This window comes from Saccoglossus kowalevskii, chromosome 18, assembly GCF_978046115.1.
Source record: "Saccoglossus kowalevskii chromosome 18, keSacKowa6.1, whole genome shotgun sequence".
NCBI lineage: Eukaryota > Metazoa > Hemichordata > Enteropneusta > Harrimaniidae > Saccoglossus > Saccoglossus kowalevskii.
The window spans coordinates 3,557,893-3,580,405 of record NC_140658.1 but is presented as its reverse complement, the minus strand read 5'-3'; the positions used below and the strand labels follow the sequence as shown (position 1 = coordinate 3,580,405).

Here is a 22,513-nt window from a genome sequence, read left to right as displayed (position 1 = left end):
TATTTTGTTGTATGTCAGAAATGTAATTTTATATGCAACAGAATAAAACTAACTTTCTATTTTCTTTTGCCGCCAATTCGCTTATGTCGGGTTTGTTCTTTGCCATTCTAATGGTTTTCACAATTTTGTCAATATGAGAATTCCAATTTAGGCATGGGTCAATGGTTACTCTCAGATAAGTGGCTTTAGACACACCCTCTATCAACGTATCATTGATTGCGAGCTGTCCCTCCACTTTTACTTTTCTTTGCGTGGTTTTCAAGATCATATAGTTTGTTTTTTCTAAATTAATTGTTAATTTATTAGCATTGCACCACTGTACAACATTTTCAAAATCATTGTTAATATTAGAAAGATCAATAGAGCTAGTTTGCAGGAATTTAAATAAATTTGTATCATCCGCAAAGAGGCTGAAATTAAAAGCATCAGCGGAGTGGTTAATATCATTTATGGAGAAGTAAAAAGATAGCTCCGCTGTTAGAAATGCACATTTCAATTAAAGAACAGAAGATATCATTAGAAAATGAACAATATGCATAGTAACAATGCAATGGGACTTGCTGTTTTCAACAAGAATTCAAAAATATCAATTTTGACCATAAATGATTGTGGTTTTTAACAAGAAGAAAATATCACTTTTTACCAAAAATGACAAAAATATTCACCAAAATTAGAAAATTAAAGATATCATCATGAAATGAACAAATTTGAAAGTGGACCACATGTAGTACCTATATATGTAATATCAAATCAATTGGACTTGTGGTTTTTAACAAGAAGTCAAAAATATCACTTTTTACCAAAAATGACAAAAATTTCCTTCAAAATTAGAGAATTGAAGATATCATCATGAAATGAACAAATTTGAGAGAGGTCTATCCAAGGTACATATACACCAAGTATCAAAGCATTCAGGCTTGTAGTTTTCAAGAAGAAGTCGAATAAGTAAAACATTGACATGCAAGGGTGGTACTGTATTTTTTCCGAAAACCATATTGTGAGGACAAGAGTATGTTGAACTTATTTAGGAAACCAAGAAACCAAGATGATTTACAGCTGATTCAAATATTTTACTAAATACGGGTAGAATAGATATGGGCCTATAATTGCCGACATCCAGGGCAGATCCCTTTTTATATACTAGTGTGATTGTGGAAAGTTTGAGAGAGTCAGAAAAAATACCTTGAGCTATAGAACACTATAAATTATATAATACTATACTGTATATAATAAAATACATGTAACTGTACATGTCTATGACACCAAACACTCTCTCGCAGTAATAACAGATAATAGTAACCACAAAATACTAACTGCTACCACAATAAGCACAGTAGAAGTAAGGAAATCATATGACTCAATACAGTACAGCACAATTTTCAAGATACTCGATTTTCATGAGTACCAGCTACACATCTTTACCCATTATAGACCACAAGGTACATTAGCAATGCTATAATTACACTTTATCAATGGATACATGAATTATAGTAACATAGGAACAGAAACTGCTTTACAGAGTGACAAAGCATTGTTTTTTTATTTAATATTTACTTCATTCTCTTATTTTAGTTTATTGTGAAAATAAATACAAAATAAAGTTTGTCTCACCCAGATGCATCTTGGGAGCCTCCTTGACCATCTTTCACATATTGTTTCTCTCTTTCAAATTCTCGTCTGTCAAGTGAGGTTGTCAACAAAGTTCTATGGTCTATAAACAAAGATAGCAATACTGTCAACAAAGTTCTATGGTCTATAAACAAAGATAGCATTACTGTCAACAAAGTTCTATGGTCTATAAACAAAGATAGCATTACTGTCAACAAAGTTCTATGGTCTATAAACAAAGATAGCAATACTGTCAACAAAGTTCTATGGTCTATAAACAAAGATAGCAATACTGTCAACAAAGTTCTATGGTCTATAAACAAAGATAGCATTACTGTCAACAAAGTTCTATGGTCTATAAACAAAGATAGCATTACTGTCAACAAAGTTCTATGGTCTATAAACAAAGATAGCATTACTGTCAACAAAGTTCTATGGTATATAAACAAAGATAGCAATACTGTCAACAAAGTTCTATGGTCTATAAACAAAGATAGCATTATAGTCAACAAAGTTCTATGTTCTATAAACAAAGATAGCATTACTGTCAACAAAGTTCTATGGTCTATAAACAAAGATAGCATTACTGTCAACAAAGTTCTATGGTCTATAAACAAAGATAGCATTACTGTCAACAAAGTTCTATGGTCTATAAACAAAGATAACATTACTGTCAACAAAGTTCTATGGTCTATAAACAAAGATAGCATTATAGTCAACAAATTCAATGGTCTATAAACAAAGACAGCATTACTGTCAACAAAGTTCTATGGTCTATAAACAAAGAGAGCAATACTGTCAACAAAGTTCTATGGTCTATAAACAAAGATAGCAATACTGTCAACAAAGTTCTATGGTATATAAACAAAGACAACATTACTGTCAACAAAGTTCTATGGTCTATAAACAAAGAGAGCAATACTGTCAACAAAGTTCTATGGTATATAAACAAAGATTGCATTACTGTCAACAAAGTTCTATGGTCTATAAACAAAGATAGCATTACTGTCAACAAAGTTCTATGGTATAGAAAAAAAGATAGCATTACTGTCAACAAAGTTCTATGGAATATAAACAAAGGTAGCATTACAGTCAACAAAGTTCTATGGTCTATAAACAAAGATAGCATTACTGTCAACAAAGTTCTATGGTCTATAAACAAAGATTGCATTACTGTCAACAAAGTTCTATGGTCTATAAACAAAGATAGCATTACTGTCAACAAAGTTCTATGGTCTATAAACAAAGATAACATTACTGTCAACAAAGTTCTATGGTCTATAAACAAAGATAGCATTATAGTCAACAAATTCAATGGTCTATAAACAAAGACAGCATTACTGTCAACAAAGTTCTATGGTATATAAACAAAGATAGCATTATAGTCAACAAAGTTCTATGGTATATAAACAAAGATAGCATTACTGTCAACAAAGTTCTATGGTCTATAAACAAAGATAGCATTACTGTCAACAAAGTTCTATGGTCTATAAACAAAGATAGCATTACTGTCAACAAAGTTCTATGGTATATAAACAAAGATTGCATTATAGTCAACAAAGTTCAATGGTATATAAACAAAGATAGCATTACTGTCAACAAAGTTCTATGCTCTATAAACAAAGATAGCAATACTGTCAACAAAGTTCTATGGTATATAAACAAAGATTGCATTATAGTCAACAAAGTTCAATGGTATATAAACAAAGATAGCATTACTGTCAACAAAGTTCTATGGTCTATAAACAAAGATAGCAATACTGTCAACAAAGTTCTATGGTATATAAACAAAGACAACATTACTGTCAACAAAGTTCTATGGTCTATAAACAAAGAGAGCAATACTGTCAACAAAGTTCTATGGTATATAAACAAAGATTGCATTACTGTCAACAAAGTTCTATGGTCTATAAACAAAGATAGCATTACTGTCAACAAAGTTCTATGGTATAGAAAAAAAGATAGCATTACTGTCAACAAAGTTCTATGGAATATAAACAAAGGTAGCATTACAGTCAACAAAGTTCTATGGTCTATAAACAAAGATAGCATTACTGTCAACAAAGTTCTATGGTCTATAAACAAAGATTGCATTACTGTCAACAAAGTTCTATGGTCTATAAACAAAGATAGCATTACTGTCAACAAAGTTCTATGGTCTATAAACAAAGATAACATTACTGTCAACAAAGTTCTATGGTCTATAAACAAAGATAGCATTATAGTCAACAAATTCAATGGTCTATAAACAAAGACAGCATTACTGTCAACAAAGTTCTATGGTATATAAACAAAGATAGCATTATAGTCAACAAAGTTCTATGGTATATAAACAAAGATAGCATTACTGTCAACAAAGTTCTATGGTCTATAAACAAAGATAGCATTACTGTCAACAAAGTTCTATGGTCTATAAACAAAGATAGCATTACTGTCAACAAAGTTCTATGGTCTATAAACAAAGATAGCATTACTGTCAACAAAGTTCTATGGTATATAAACAAAGATTGCATTATAGTCAACAAAGTTCAATGGTATATAAACAAAGATAGCATTACTGTCAACAAAGTTCTATGCTCTATAAACAAAGATAGCAATACTGTCAACAAAGTTCTATGGTATATAAACAAAGATTGCATTATAGTCAACAAAGTTCAATGGTATATAAACAAAGATAGCATTACTGTCAACAAAGTTCTATGGTCTATAAACAAAGATAGCAATACTGTCAACAAAGTTCTATGGTATATAAACAAAGACAACATTACTGTCAACAAAGTTCTATGGTCTATAAACAAAGAGAGCAATACTGTCAACAAAGTTCTATGGTCTATAAACAAAGATAGCAATACTGTCAACAAAGTTCTATGGTATATAAACAAAGACAACATTACTGTCAACAAAGTTCTATGGTCTATAAACAAAGAGAGCAATACTGTCAACAAAGTTCTATGGTATATAAACAAAGATTGCATTACTGTCAACAAAGTTCTATGGTCTATAAACAAAGATAGCATTACTGTCAACAAAGTTCTATGGTATAGAAAAAAAGATAGCATTACAGTCAACAAAGTTCTATGGTCTATAAACAAAGATAGCATTACTGTCAACAAAGTTCTATGGTCTATAAACAAAGATTGCATTACTGTCAACAAAGTTCTATGGTCTATAAACAAAGATAGCATTACTGTCAACAAATTTCTATGGTCTATCAACAAAGATAGCATTACTGTCAACAAAGTTCTATGGTCTATAAACAAAGATAGCATTACTGTCAACAAAGTTCTATGGTCTATAAACAAAGATAGCATTACTGTCAACAAAGTTCTATGGTCTATAAACAAAGATAGCATTATAGTCAACAAAGTTCTATGGTATATAAACAAAGATAGCATTACTGTCAACAAAGTTCTATGGTCTATAAACAAAGATAGCATTACTGTCAACAAAGTTCTATGGTCTATAAACAAAGATAGCATTACTGTCAACAAAGTTCTATGGTCTATAAACAAAGATAGCATTACTGTCAACAAAGTTCTATGGTCTATAAACAAAGATAGCATTACTGTCAACAAAGTTCTATGGTATATAAACAAAGATTGCATTATAGTCAACAAAGTTCAATGGTATATAAACAAAGATAGCATTACTGTCAACAAAGTTCTATGCTCTATAAACAAAGATAGCAATACTGTCAACAAAGTTCTATGGTCTATAAACAAAGATAGCATTAATGTCAACAAAGTTCTATGGTCTATAAACAAAGATAGCATTACTGTCAACAAAGTTCTATGCTCTATAAACAAAGATAGCAATATAGTCAACAAAGTTCTATGGTATATAAACAAAGATAGCATTACTGTCAACAAAGTTCTATGGTCTATAAACAAAGATTGCATTACTGTCAACAAAGTTCTATGGTATATAAACAAAGATAGCAATACTGTCAACAAAGTTCTATGGTCTATAAACAAAGATAGCATTACTGTCAACAAAGTTCTATGGTCTATAAACAAAGATAGCAATACTGTCAACAAAGTTCTGTGGTCTATAAACAAAGATAGCATTACTGTCAACAAAGTTCTATGTTCTATAAACAAAGATAGCAATACTGTCAACAAAGTTCTATGGTCTATAAACAAAGATAGCAATACTGTCAACAAAGTTCTATGGTATATAAACAAAGATAGCAATACTGTCAACAAAGTTCTATGTTCTATAAACAAAGATAGCATTATAGTCAACAAAGTTCTATGGTCTATAAACAAAGATAGCATTATAGTCAACAAATTCAATGGTCTATAAACAAAGACAGCATTACTGTCAACAAAGTTCTATGGTATATAAACAAAGATAGCATTATAGTCAACAAAGTTCTATGGTCTATAAACAAAGATAACATTACTGTCAACAAAGTTCTATGGTCTATAAACAAAGATAGCATTACTGTCAACAAAGTTCTATGGTATATAAACAAAGATTGCATTACTGTCAACAAAGTTCTATGGTCTATAAACAAAGATAGCATTATAGTCAACAAAGTTCTATGGTATATAAACAAAGATAGCATTACTGTCAACAAAGTTCTATGGTCTATAAACAAAGAGAGCAATACTGTCAACAAAGTTCTATGGTCTATAAACAAAGATAGCAATACTGTCAACAAAGTTCTATGGTATATAAACAAAGACAACATTACTGTCAACAAAGTTCTATGGTCTATAAACAAAGAGAGCAATACTGTCAACAAAGTTCTATGGTATATAAACAAAGATTGCATTACTGTCAACAAAGTTCTATGGTCTATAAACAAAGATAGCATTACTGTCAACAAAGTTCTATGGTATAGAAAAAAAGATAGCATTACTGTCAACAAAGTTCTATGGTATATAAACAAAGGTAGCATTACAGTCAACAAAGTTCTATGGTCTATAAACAAAGATAGCATTACTGTCAACAAAGTTCTATGGTCTATAAACAAAGATTGCATTACTGTCAACAAAGTTCTATGGTCTATAAACAAAGATAGCATTACTGTCAACAAAGTTCTATGGTCTATAAACAAAGATAACATTACTGTCAACAAAGTTCTATGGTCTATAAACAAAGATAGCATTATAGTCAACAAATTCAATGGTCTATAAACAAAGACAGCATTACTGTCAACAAAGTTCTATGGTATATAAACAAAGATAGCATTATAGTCAACAAAGTTCTATGGTATATAAACAAAGATAGCATTACTGTCAACAAAGTTCTATGGTCTATAAACAAAGATAGCATTACTGTCAACAAAGTTCTATGGTCTATAAACAAAGATAGCATTACTGTCAACAAAGTTCTATGGTCTATAAACAAAGATAGCATTACTGTCAACAAAGTTCTATGGTATATAAACAAAGATTGCATTATAGTCAACAAAGTTCAATGGTATATAAACAAAGATAGCATTACTGTCAACAAAGTTCTATGCTCTATAAACAAAGATAGCAATACTGTCAACAAAGTTCTATGGTATATAAACAAAGATTGCATTATAGTCAACAAAGTTCAATGGTATATAAACAAAGATAGCATTACTGTCAACAAAGTTCTATGGTCTATAAACAAAGATAGCAATACTGTCAACAAAGTTCTATGGTATATAAACAAAGACAACATTACTGTCAACAAAGTTCTATGGTCTATAAACAAAGAGAGCAATACTGTCAACAAAGTTCTATGGTCTATAAACAAAGATAGCAATACTGTCAACAAAGTTCTATGGTATATAAACAAAGACAACATTACTGTCAACAAAGTTCTATGGTCTATAAACAAAGAGAGCAATACTGTCAACAAAGTTCTATGGTATATAAACAAAGATTGCATTACTGTCAACAAAGTTCTATGGTCTATAAACAAAGATAGCATCACTGTCAACAAAGTTCTATGGTATAGAAAAAAAGATAGCATTACAGTCAACAAAGTTCTATGGTCTATAAACAAAGATAGCATTACTGTCAACAAAGTTCTATGGTCTATAAACAAAGATTGCATTACTGTCAACAAAGTTCTATGGTCTATAAACAAAGATAGCATTACTGTCAACAAATTTCTATGGTCTATCAACAAAGATAGCATTACTGTCAACAAAGTTCTATGGTCTATAAACAAAGATAGCATTACTGTCAACAAAGTTCTATGGTCTATAAACAAAGATAGCATTACTGTCAACAAAGTTATATGGTCTATAAACAAAGATAGCATTACTGTCAACAAAGTTCTATGGTCTATAAACAAAGATAGCATTACTGTCAACAAAGTTCTATGGTATATAAACAAAGATTGCATTATAGTCAACAAAGTTCAATGGTATATAAACAAAGATAGCATTACTGTCAACAAAGTTCTATGCTCTATAAACAAAGATAGCAATACTGTCAACAAAGTTCAATGGTCTATAAACAAAGATAGCATTAATGTCAACAAAGTTCTATGGTCTATAAACAAAGGTAGCATTACTGTCAACAAAGTTCTATGCTCTATAAACAAAGATAGCAATATAGTCAACAAAGTTCTATGGTATATAAACAAAGATAGCATTACTGTCAACAAAGTTCTATGGTCTATAAACAAAGATTGCATTACTGTCAACAAAGTTCTATGGTATATAAACAAAGATAGCAATACTGTCAACAAAGTTCTATGGTCTATAAACAAAGATAGCATTACTGTCAACAAAGTTCTATGGTCTATAAACAAAGATAGCAATACTGTCAACAAAGTTCTGTGGTCTATAAACAAAGATAGCATTACTGTCAACAAAGTTCTATGTTCTATAAACAAAGATAGCAATACTGTCAACAAAGTTCTATGGTCTATAAACAAAGATAGCAATACTGTCAACAAAGTTCTATGGTATATAAACAAAGATAGCAATACTGTCAACAAAGTTCTATGTTCTATAAACAAAGATAGCATTATAGTCAACAAAGTTCTATGGTCTATAAACAAAGATAGCATTATAGTCAACAAAGTTCTATGGTCTATAAACAAAGATAGCATTATAGTCAACAAAGTTCTATGGTCTATAAACAAAGATAGCATTATAGTCAACAAAGTTCTATGGTCTATAAACAAAGATAGCATTACTGTCAACAAAGTTCTATGGTCTATAAACAAAGATAGCAATACTGTCAACAAAGTTCTATGGTCTATAAACAAAGATAGTAATACTGTCAACAAAGTTCTATGGTCTATAAACAAAGATAGCAATACTGTCAACAAAGTTCTATGGTATATAAACAAAGATAGCATTACTGTCAACAAAGTTCTATGTTCTATAAACAAAGATAGCATTATAGTCAACAAAGTTCTATGGTCTATAAACAAAGATAGCATTACTGTCAACAAAGTTCTATGGTCTATAAACAAAGATAACATTACTGTCAACAAAGTTCTATGGTCTATAAACAAAGATAGCATTACTGTCAACAAAGTTCTATGGTCTATAAACAAAGATAGCAATACTGTCAACAAAGTTCTATGGTCTATAAACAAAGATAGCAATACTGTCAACAAAGTTCTATGGTCTATAAACAAAGATAGCATTACTGTCAACAAAGTTCTATGGTATATAAACAAAGATAGCATTACTGTCAACAAAGTTCTATGGTCTATAAACAAAGATAGCAACACTGTCAACAAAGTTCTATGGTCTATAAACAAAGATAGCAATACTGTCAACAAAGTTCTATGGTATATAAACAAAGATAGCAATACTGTCAACAAAGTTCTATGTTCTATAAACAAAGATAGCATTATAGTCAACAAAGTTCTATGGTCTATAAACAAAGATAGCATTACTGTCAACAAAGTTCTATGGTCTATAAACAAAGATAGCAATACTGTCAACAAAGTTCTATGGTCTATAAACAAAGATAGCATTACTGTCAACAAAGTTCTATGTTCTATAAACAAAGATAACATTACTGTCAACAAAGTTCTATGTTCTATAAACAAAGATAGCATTATAGTCAACAAAGTTCTATGGTCTATAAACAAAGATAGCATTACTGTCAACAAAGTTCTATGGTCTATAAACAAAGATAGCATTACTGTCAACAAAGTTCTATGGTCTATAAACAAAGATAGCATTATAGTCAACAAAGTTCTATGGTCTATAAACAAAGATAGCAATACTGTCAACAAAGTTCTATGGTCTATAAACAAAGATAGCATTACTGTCAACAAAGTTATATGGTCTATAAACAAAGATAACATTACTGTCAACAAAGTTCTATGGTCTATAAACAAAGATAGCATTATAGTCAACAAAGTTCTATGGTCTATAAACAAAGATAGCAATACTGTCAACAAAGTTCTATGGTCTATAAACAAAGATAGCATTACTGTCAACAAAGTTCTATGGTCTATAAACAAAGATAGCATTATAGTCAACAAAGTTCTATGGTCTATAAACAAAGATAGCAATACTGTCAACAAAGTTCTATGGTCTATAAACAAAGATAGCAATACTGTCAACAAAGTTCTATGGTATATAAACAAAGATAGCAATACTGTCAACAAAGTTCTATGTTCTATAAACAAAGATAGCATTATAGTCAACAAAGTTCTATGGTCTATAAACAAAGATAGCATTATAGTCAACAAAGTTCTATGGTCTATAAACAAAGATAGCATTATAGTCAACAAAGTTCTATGGTCTATAAACAAAGATAGCATTATAGTCAACAAAGTTCTATGGTCTATAAACAAAGATAGCATTACTGTCAACAAAGTTCTATGGTCTATAAACAAAGATAGCAATACTGTCAACAAAGTTCTATGGTCTATAAACAAAGATAGCAATACTGTCAACAAAGTTCTATGGTCTATAAACAAAGATAGCAATACTGTCAACAAAGTTCTATGGTATATAAACAAAGATAGCATTACTGTCAACAAAGTTCTATGTTCTATAAACAAAGATAGCATTATAGTCAACAAAGTTCTATGGTCTATAAACAAAGATAGCATTACTGTCAACAAAGTTCTATGGTCTATAAACAAAGATAACATTACTGTCAACAAAGTTCTATGGTCTATAAACAAAGATAGCATTACTGTCAACAAAGTTCTATGGTCTATAAACAAAGATAGCAATACTGTCAACAAAGTTCTATGGTCTATAAACAAAGATAGCAATACTGTCAACAAAGTTCTATGGTCTATAAACAAAGATAGCATTACTGTCAACAAAGTTCTATGGTATATAAACAAAGATAGCATTACTGTCAACAAAGTTCTATGGTCTATAAACAAAGATAGCAACACTGTCAACAAAGTTCTATGGTATATAAACAAAGATAGCATTACTGTCAACAAAGTTCTCTGGTCTATAAACAAAGATAGCATTACTGTCAACAAAGTTCTATGGTCTATAAACAAAGATAGCATTACTGTCAACAAAGTTCCATGGTCTATAAACAAAGATAGCATTACTGTCAACAAAGTTCTATGGTATATAAACAAAGATAGCATTACAGTCAACAAAGTTCTATGGTCTATAAACAAAGATAGCATTACTGTCAACAAAGTTCTATGGTCTATAAACAAAGATAGCAATACTGTCAACAAAGTTCTATGGTCAAGAAACAAAGATAGCATTACTGTCAACAAAGTTCTATGGTCTATAAACAAAGGTATCATTACAGTCAACAAAGTTCTATGGTCTATAAACAAAGATAGCATTAGAGTCAACAAAGTTCTATGGCCTATAAACAAAGATTGCATTATAGTCAACAAAGTTCCATGGTTCTATGGTCATAAGATAACAAGCTGGTAGGAATCAAACCTAACAAAAAAATCTGATAGCGACCAAACCCATGACACCATGACATTTTTTCAAAAGTTGAGAAATGGTAACATTGATGATGACATTATGCTTTGCTTTGTCATCTCTAAAAAAACATTTGTCTGTAACTGGCTGCCAACAAATGAGCAATTGGATTTACAAAACACTTATTTATATTGAAAAAGACTCCCATTCAGCTATTTATTGACTCACATACACTGTCTTATACAAGTATATATGAAATTGTGAGAACTCACATGCAATGTTATATGGGTTATCAGCTCTCAGATTGATAACAGCTGCTGTACCACTTGCAGTTAAAACACATATCTCATCACTGTAATAAAATATAAAGCCAGGTAAGTCAGTGCAAGGTAAATACAAATCATATGGATAAAAATCATACAGGAAAACAGCAGCAATTACAGAATTGTTGTTATTCTCAGGGCAGATCTACGTCACAAGACGTTCCACGTTGTTAAGACGCACATCACTGTACCATATATTTCCATGGACTCGAACTATGTGCGAACTGCTGTGGAACACTAGTCAAAGAGCCGATGAAAACAGCTAAAGTCAAGAAAATTGCAAAGACTCAATTTTGAAGTTATCCTGAGCAACCAAGTTTATATATGTTACACACACAGGGGAAATCTTGTTACACTGTTCCGGGAAGTCTCAACAACCATCCAAGAGAATTGTTTTCTGCGAGTTTTCCGCATTTGTTTTCACTGTGATGGTTGCCAGGCGATGAAAATGCTCAGATGTACCCCTGAGAATAGATTCATATTTAAAGAGATCCATTTCAATAACATGCTACCTGATAGAAATCATTAAAAATCTAGAATACAATGCAGCAGGTTGAAGGGATTGTGAAATATGATACATGTACCTGAGTCACTGCTGTTGTCATGCTATTGGTAAGAATGCAGTTTGAATAACATGCATGAATTCAGTGGAAAGGTGCGATACTCCCTGCATGACCTAACAATGACTTATCCAATCAGAAAAAGAAATATTTAAATAAATTACCAAATAGAAGTGGTCTCTCTATAACCAACAACAGCATGACATCCCATGGCAGCGGCATGAGAGCGTATTTCAGTACGTATCTCGGTCCACCAAGCATCTCTTGTCTCAGGTTCATCTATTGAAATAAAATAAAAAAGATCAGCGACTTTATACATGAATACTATTCACTATCATTAGTTACCATGACACCAAATTAGCCAAACCAAAAGTATACAATCATGTACATCTATCCTCAGTAAATCTATCCTTGTATTTTTGCCCACTGCTGGACAAACAGTCATTTTTATTCCAACTTTGTATGACTTGCAGAAAACCTGTCACTGCCCCCTGTAAGTATTCCTACTTTGTACGATCTGCAGAAAACCTCACACTGACCCCTTTAAGCATTCACATTTGTATGATTTGTAGAAAACCTCACACTGACCCCTTTAAGCATTCACATTCGTATGATTTGTAGAAAACCTCACACTGACCCCTTTAAGCATTCACATTTGTATGATTTGTAGAAAACCTCTCACTGACCCATGTAACCATTTACACCATGTGTGATCTACAGAAAACCTCACCAATGTGTGAAAGCATTCCCACTTTGTGTGACCTACAGAAAACCTCACCAATGTGTGTAAGCATTACCACTTTGTGTGACCTACAGAAAACCTCACCAGCATGTGTAACATTCCCACTTTGTGTGATCTACAGAAAACCTCACCGACCTGTGGGTAAGCATTCCCACTTTGTGTGATCTACAGAAAACCTCACCAACATGTGTAAGCATTCCCACTTTGTGTGACCTACAGAAAACCTCACCAGCATGTGTAACATTCCCACTTTGTGTGATCTACAGAAAACCTCACCGACCTGTGGGTAAGCATTCCCACTTTGTGTGATCTACAGAAAACCTCACCAGCGTGTGTAAGCATTCCCACTTTGTGTGACCTACAAAAAACCTCACCGACCTGTGGGTGAGCATTCCCACTTTGTGCGTCCTATAGAAAACCTGACTGACATGTGTAAGCATTCTCACTTTGTACATGTAAGACCTGTAGATCACCGCACCCTGACTCCTAAAAGTATTCTTAATTTGCATACTGACCCTTCTGAGCATCATGAGTGCTTTGGATTTTGTTTTACATTCAACAAAATGCTGATATCTAATGTACAAGAACTGATTTTAATTGATCACAACAATGAAAATAAGGTTTGATTTGGTGATTGGACACCACAATCTTCAGTGCAGATTGGCATTCATGTTTTTATTATCCATTATGACTAACATAATACAAACTAGAGTTAATTTATTTTGCGAACGTGATCGATCAAGACAAAATGGAAACCTGTGATTATTTTGAATTTGAGCTGGTGAAAAATGAAGTACATGTATATCAAGGTCTGATGGAAGTACTAAATTTAAATAGAATATGTTGATGCATCAAGTTTCAGATTGCAGAAATGCTTCACTCTGCTGTGTTATACCAGGTAATTAAAATGGCCACCACTTGGCCATCTTTAATTTATGTATAATGGACATGCTAAATTTACACGAAATATGTTCATACATACTACAAAGATCTGTTTCCAGGAGTGCTTTATTTTGACAAATTGTTAGCACTAAAATGGCAGCCATTGGGCAATGTAGAATTGTATCATGATACATATGGATGATGTGTGTGAAGTGTTAATAAAACCAACACAGGCATTTGTGTGAATGGACAGACAGACAGACAGATGGAGGTGAAACTTCAAAACCCTGTGCAGAGAAAAACAACAAAGTGGAGGATAGCCATTTCTTCTTGTATACCTTTCCCTTCATTAACAATACTGTAACAGTAAAAATTGTACAGAAAAAACTATTAGAGGAAATGTTTTGACAATTGTCAAATTCTACATGCATTGTCTGCAAAATAAAACTTGTTGCCCAAGTAAAATAGACCTTACAGTATTCTGCCTGACTTACTATACATGTAATTTGAGTAGACAAAATATCCAACTCAATAACATTTATAATAATTACTAACATGGCACTAACAAATGATAATTTGAGCACAAAATTAAAATCAACTTAGAACAAGCCATGCATGGCACAGTCCCCATTAGTTATCGAATTTAAGATAATTATATAGTTTTGTTTATAGTAATATAGCTGGAATATAACCATGTCAGGAATATGATTATAATGATTGTTTAACATTAAAATGATTGACATTTGTATGTGATCGTCAGTCAAACAAGTACTTGACCATATTGAGAGATATTGCTCTGGAACAGCATTAATTAAAACAAAATCAGCCATTTTGAAAACATGTATATATCTATAACATAATGTAAAACGAATATATAAAATTTGAACATAATCAGTCAAAGCATATCAGAGATATGGCTCTAGAAGCCCAATCGATAAAACAAAATGGCCACCAATCAGCCATTTTGAATCCGATCTGAAAAATAAAATGACGTGCATCAGGAACCTGTAATCTCTAATGTATGTTATAATTTTGAACAAAATCAATCAATAAATTCAAGAAATGCTTGATATTTCATGATTTTTTTTGGCCACCATTCGGCCACTTTGACATTATTATGTATAATGAATATTCAAAATTTGAACATAATCAGTCAAAGGAAGTTAGAGATATGGCACGAGAACCACATTCATTAACAGAAAATGGCCGCCAGTCAGTCATTTTGAATCTTATCTGAAAAACAAAATTGGTTGCATCAAGGTTGAACAAAATCCAGCCGAGAAATGCTTAATTTTGATGATTTTTTAGGAAAAAAATGGCTGCCATTCGGCCATCTTGAATCAGATAATAAAACAAATTGATGTGCATATGTATAATATCATGTATGATGTAAGTGTGAAGTTAAATTATGATTGGTCCAAGAATTTCTAAGATACAGGTCCGGACGCACGCATGCACACACGCACGCACACACGAATGCACAAGGGTCAAAACATCTGAACGGGGACTAAAAATATAGTAGTGTTCAAAACAAAATATCATGTCAGTCTAGTACTGTTCAAAACAACATATCATGTCAGTGTAACACTGTTTAAAACCATAAAACTGATTTTTGTTTCACACTGTAATGCAGCACAAGTTGAAGATCCTCTAATGAATACATTATGATCATTTCCCATGACAATGAAATAGAGACTATGCACAATATTTATTTGAAAGAAAAATAAATAATGTGTTAAAGTCACATGATTGCAGAGTTGTCATGTTACATGCATTAAGAGGATAGATCATCACTTACCACAAATAAATAATATGCCTGCAAAAAGACAAGACACATTAAACCCAAAACACCACCATTAATAGAATTTAAAGTAATTCAATTAGCAGCAAATGATATCACATATATCAAATGTAACCACTTATCAATTAATATTTAGGCACCAAATATATCCCTAGAAAAATCAAATTAGCTAAAAAATGTAAACCTAGAAAAATCAAATGAGCAACAAAATATGGACCCACAGAAATCAAAGCAGCTAAAAATATAGACCTAGCAAAATTAAATTAGCAGCAAAATATAGACTTAGAGCAATCAAATTAGAAACAAAATATAGACCCAGAGAAATCAAATCAGCCACCAAATGTAGACCCAGGTAATCAAATTAGTCACCAAATATAGACCCAGAGAAATCAAATTAGCCACAAAATATAGACCCAGGGCAACCAAATTAGTCACCAAATATAGACCCAGAGAAATCAAATTAGCCACAAAATATAGACCCAGGGCAATCAAATTAGCCACAAAATATAGACCCAGGGTAATCAAATCAGCCACAAAATATAGACCCAGGGTAATCAAATTTGTCACCAAATGTATACATAGAGAAATTAAATTAATCACAAATAAGACACAGAGCAATCAAATTAGCCACAAAATATAGACCCTAGGAAATCAAATCAGCCACAAAATATAGACTCAGGGCAATCAAATTAACCACCAAATGTAGACCCAGGTAATCAAATTAGTCACCAAATGTATACATAGAGAAATTAAATAAGCCACAAATATAACAGAGCAATCAAATTAGTCACAAAATATAGACCCAGAGAAATCAAATTAGCTACAAAAATATAGAACCAGAACAATCAATTAGCTACCAAATGTAGACCCAGGGCAATCAAATTAACCACCAAATGTAGACCCAGGGAATTAAATTAGCCACAAAATATAGACCCAGAGCAACCTAATTAGTCACCAAATGTATACATAGAGAAATTAAATAAGCCACAAATAAGACAGAGCAATCAAATTAGTCACAAAATATAGACCCAGGGTAATTAAATTAGTGACCAAATATAGACCCAGAGAAATCAAATTAGCTACAAATAATATAAAACCAGAGCAATCAATTAGCTATCAAATGTAGACCCAGGGAAATCAAATTAGCCACCAAATATAGACCAAGGGCAATCAAATTGGCAACAAAATATAGACCCAGGGTAATCAAATTAGTCACCGAATATAGACTCAGAAAAATCAAATTAGCTACAAATAATATAGAACCAGAGCAATCAATTAGCCACCAAATATAGACTCAGGGCATTCAAATTAGCCACAAAATATAACCCATGGCAATCAAATTAGTCACCATATGTATACATAGAGAAATTAAATTAGCCACAAATAAGACACAGAGCAATCAAATTGGCCACAAAATATAGACCCTGGCTAATAAAATCAGCACCAAATATAGACCCAGAGCAATCAAATTAGTACCCAAATGTATACATAGAGAAATTAAATTAGCCACAAATAAGACCCAGAGCAATCAAATTAGCCACAAATGTATACACAAAGAAATTAAATTAGCCACAAATGTAGTCCCAAGGCAATCAAATTAGCCACAAAATATAGAGCCAGAGCAATCAAATTAGCCACGAAATGTAAACTCAGGGCCATCAAATTGGCCACAAAATAAATCAAAGAAAGCTTAGAAAGAACTCCCATGTGCTATTGGCAGAAAATTAATATGAACAGATTTAAGGTAGCAGGATAGTTTTTTTGCATGAAAAATGTAAACACCTATAATCGGAATAAATTTTACAAGAAACCATACAATCTATATATGTTTGGAAAGCTCTTGACTTGTATTTTCCTATTATTAATATTTTATGAACATTGTGTTTGTTTTAGCGTCACGTGATTCTGAAAATCAGCGGGGCTGATAATTTAACTAACGTAAATAAAATTTTAATTGTCATCTCTACAGTCATTCATGCGATCAAAAACTTTACACTGTTTTGAAGCAAAGGATATGAAGTTTAAATCCGTATTTCTATTTTTTGCATTAAGTTTTTTTTTTCTTTCCGAAAATCACAAATTTCAAGCACGTTTTTTGGTGTTAAAGTTAGAGTATACCGTTGGTTTGCCCGAGGTTTGTCAAAAAACGCAACAGAATTTTGCAAATATGCAAATACGGATATGAAGCCAACATATCAAAGAGTAAGAAAAGCTAAACGGCGACATCGTAGCGCTATTCAGTGAAACGCCATTTAAAATTAGGTCAACGGTAATTGCCAAAAACCGAACACCGAGAAATCGGCACTTTTATGATTTCAAACTTCAATCAACGTTAACCGTTTCAGCAGCAAAATTTACATGGGTTAATTGTAAATAAAATGCTTTGAAAGTTGTTTTCGAGAAAAATCATGAACCGACATTTATATCTGTGAAAAACTTTGTTTTTTGGCCGTTTTCTTTCACGCTATGGAGTTTTGTGACGGTCTGTGCTGATAATGAACGGTGACGTCATTCATTAAAGCTTGGATTATGCAAAGTGGGCGGTTCTGTTTGCGAGTAACAAACAATACAGAGACTACACTTGGCAGTTGAAGTGTTTGCAAATACAGTGTATTTATTGTTGGGCCGTTGTGTTTGTAAACTTATTAGTTCAAGCATGCCACGAGTTTCGGAGTCTCCTGGAGGCAGCTCGTACATACTGGCGAAAGGGCGGACCCGTTACTGGTTGAGGTAACCCCTAATAGCTTGACAGTTTCACCAGAGCGCACCGTCCCTTTCCAATCGCTCGCATTCCAATGGCAGCCTTTTTATTTATTTAGAAAACTGCTTCCTTCTTTCGAGATGACGGGAAGCTAGGCTGGCTCAGTTTCGATCGAATACAACTGCCTAGACCGTGACGCCTGCGCTCCACTATTGAGATATTGCCTACTTTGCAAAATTGACAAATCTCTTTTTCTAGGGCGCCATTTTCAACAGTGACATGTCAACGAGTCGAATCTCGCCGTCTTCAAACGATCGGCTGTGACATTCACTCTCACTTTCTTCTTCTACGTCGGAAGTTAACAATATTTTTCCTGCGAGATACAGACATCTCTCGAACGTTTTGAACAGGAGTATCACCCACTATATCGAAGTCTGATTCATCGGACTCCCAGTGTCATGGTAAAACTTTCTTCGCCCACTTCATGGCTGACACTGGTTTCGACGGGGAAATCCGTTCTGTACGAACCCAGCATCGTCTCCTTCACAATCTTTTTTGACAGGAGTGATTATTCTTTTGATGTTTTTCTTCTTTCTTCCTCGCTTTCTTTTTCTTGGAAATTTTCGCGTGCTTACTATCTCGTCCATAATTAGTGAATGACAACTAAACTAAAGAATTACTGATAATAATTGTAAAATGTGACCCAGTGATGTATGCCAGCATGTAGCATGTCCTGTGCTATTAAAAATCAAACCCCGTTTAACCGTCGCAGTAACCTGTAAATTAGGAAATTAATATGAACAGATTTTAACATCAAACTAATCAGGTTTGTTCATTGTCCTAGAGCATCTTTGTACCAAGTTTCATTGAAATGGAATAATTAGTAATTTAGATATCAGTGTGAAAGCTTAAAATTGATTAATTATGCAAATTAGGTAATAAATATGTGCAGATTTTAACCCACAATTAATCAGGTCTGTCTATTGTCCTACAACATCCATGTACAGTTTCATTGAAATGTGATGATTAGTACTTGAGATATCAGTGTGAAAGTTGAAAAAAGGTTAATTATGCAATTTAAGTAATTAATATGCATAAATATTTACCGAAAACAAACTGGGTCTCTGCATAGTTCTAAATTTTTTGAAATATGATGATTAGTAAATTGATTGATTATGCAAATTAGGTGATTAATATGGACAATTATTAACCCTAAAACTAATAGTGCATAGTTCTAAAGGGTCTATGTAACAAGTTTCATTGAAATGTAATTACTACTTGAAATATCAAAAGCTGGAAATGAATTAATTATGCAAATTAGGTAATAAATATGTACTGATATTACCCTTGAAAATATAAGGTCTGTGCAGTGTCCTATGAAATCTATGTATCAAGTTTCATTTAAATGTAATGACTAGTACTTGAGATATCAGTTGAATAACGAAAATTGACTAATCATTATGCAAATTAGGTGATTAAATATGCACGGATTTTACCCAAAACTGATCAAAAACCTAGCATTAGTTCAGAGCATCTATGTACCAAGTTTCAACAAAATCCAATGAGTGGTCTTTTAGATATCAGTAGAATAGTCATGGAACAGCTAAAAATTAGCTAATTAAACATGCAAATTAGGTAACTAATATGCATGGATTTCTACCAAAACCTAAGCAAACTTGCACATTGGTCCAGAGCATGTATGTATGGTATGATGTATGGTTCTTGAGATATCAGTGGAACAGACAGACAGACAGACATACACACACACACACACATATACAGACACACTAACTGCAAAGACTCTCATTGTGTGCTTCACACATGGGGTCAAACATAGAGCAATCAGATTAGACACAAAATACAGACAAATTTATTTTTCATGCGTTATTATAATCACTACTGGATAACAATTTCAACACTTCGAAAACAAGTAAGTTATTCACTTGTGAACCGCAGCATGGCAGAATTGAGCTACCGTACCGTGATCTACAAAGCAATGCATTCGTGTTTGTTTATATTTGAAACTTCTGTTAGAATATACATTCTGTTAAATAAATGCATATTACATTGAATATACTGAGTATTTTTTGAACATTTTTTTGATTGAATGTAATTTTTCAACATTTCGTGATGCTTTAGTAAAGCTTTTCACACTTGACACCTTAATTAAAGTGACGCCTATATTCACAAGATTGTATGGTGTATTAGGCAGAGGGTTCTCTGAACCGCCTATTCACATAGTTGATACCCACCATAGACTCCGGTCAGTCAAAATGATTATTTTCAACTGTAGGCATTAATCAGTGATTCTGCCAATGATGGAGAGATAGAATCTAGGTCAGGGGAAGCCCTATGACCCCCAAGATTCTTTTCCCTTACATCACGAAACACATGACCGAAGCCATATGATGATGCTTTGGTGGGTTGGTTGTGAATAGGCGGGTTCGGAGAACCCTCTGCCTAAATTCACTACGTTCAATTACCCACCACAGACTCAGGTCAGTCAAAATAACTATTTTGAACTGTGGGCAGAGTCAGATGCCGATAAGTGGCAGGTTTTCCGAGCAAACAGAAAATGATGAAAGTCCTTTTTCCCAGTCCGGGATGATACAGTCTACAACCACCACTTATCACCTAGTTAAGACCAAAAGAAGGTGGTGTCTTACCTTGCCTGTGCTGTCCCCGGAGCAAGAAGCCAACAATGCTGCAACGGAGGCAGGGTTCGGTGTGCCTGAGAAAGCTAGGCTCAAACACATTTCTGGGGGTAGAATGCTTTGGAAGTAAAGACCAAAACAGTTCTGTGTGAGGGCATAGGCCGAAAAGCGAGACCTGAAAACTTCCAAAGAGCACTGATGGTAGAGAAATCTGTCCGCAAAAATGCTTGTGGTTGTTCGGGCTGGGTTAGCAACCAGAGTCTGACCTGCTACGACAGGACCCAACGTGATGAGGCTCTCTTCAATAGATTGGTATCTCTTAGGTAGTAGTTGATAAAGCGTTCTGCGTTCTCCAGAAGCTTGCCCTCAGTATATGCTTGAGGGGGCGCCTGACGCTAGTGCTAGTGAGTTAGCAATCGCACAGACCTCATGCACTCATACTTGGTGTCTGCAAGTTCTGTGTCGAGGAAGTTAAAGTATTATGAACCTTCAATATGATGAAAGTTGGAGAGACCGGTCTATCATGCCTGTCTGGGCCGTAACACAAAAACATGTGCTTGGCACCCAATCTAGAAACCCTAGTACTGTTCTCATAGCAACTCAGTGCTCAAACCAGGCAGAGAAGCAATTCCTCCTGATCCTCCGGGCCAACAATATTTGACAGCCGGGGGATGATGATCGGCTTTGATTCTTGCTGAGAAACCTGATTCGTGTCTTTAGCACAACTTGATCATCCATAAATGCGGCACACCCGTCCAAGAAAAACAGTGCGCCTAGTTCTGATCGACGCCTACCTGAGGCGAGGGCCAGTAGAAACTTGAGTGGTGCTGAGAGGAGAGGCTCAAAGGGTTGTCTGCTTAGAGCGGACAACACAACCGATAAATCCCAATTGGGCGGGTCCCTTGTTCGGGTTCATGGCTTCTGATTTTGGAAAGCAGTAAACAGTCTCCTAATAATAGGACAATCGGCTAGACTTGACCCCAAAGCGTTCTCAATGGCGGGGGACAAGGCCGATCTGTAGCCAACGATCGCTGCGTAGGACAAACCTACTTCGTCAAACAGGTGGACGAAGAAGTCTGCTACCTGGCCAATAGAGGGATGGCATGGATCAATCTCCCTTCCACTACACCAATTAGTGTATGCTCGCCACTTTGAGTTGTAGACAGCGTTGGTGGAATCCCTGTTCGCCCTGGCCAGGACATTGGCAGCCCACTCAGATAAACCTTTTGTCTGCGCAAGTCTACTGATAGGCTCCATGCGTGGAAGTAGTACACTGCTGGGCTCGTTGCTAGTGCACAGTCTGGTTGGGACAGCAGGTCCGGAAGCACTACTATAATAGTGTTTCGACTAGCATTTCAGAAGTGGTAACCAGGCTTTGGTTGGCCAATTGGGCGCCACCAGAGTCACAAGTTGACTGTA

General features: G+C 33.6%; 1 protein-coding gene across 2 annotated transcripts in view; it reads right to left on the bottom strand.

Annotated features, from left to right (window-relative positions):
* LOC102803856 (C2 domain-containing protein 5-like) overlaps window positions 1-22,513 on the bottom strand; it is a 94,006-nt gene that overhangs the window by 43,571 nt on the left and 27,922 nt on the right. For both annotated transcript variants that reach the window (XM_085493246.1, XM_085493247.1), the window contains exons 12-14: window positions 12,479-12,593; window positions 11,704-11,783; window positions 1,612-1,711 (exon numbers count right to left, since the gene is read on the bottom strand). In XM_085493246.1, the coding sequence (XP_085349372.1) occupies window positions 1,612-1,711; window positions 11,704-11,783; window positions 12,479-12,593 (295 nt within the window). The remainder of the gene's footprint in view (window positions 1-1,611; window positions 1,712-11,703; window positions 11,784-12,478; window positions 12,594-22,513) is intronic.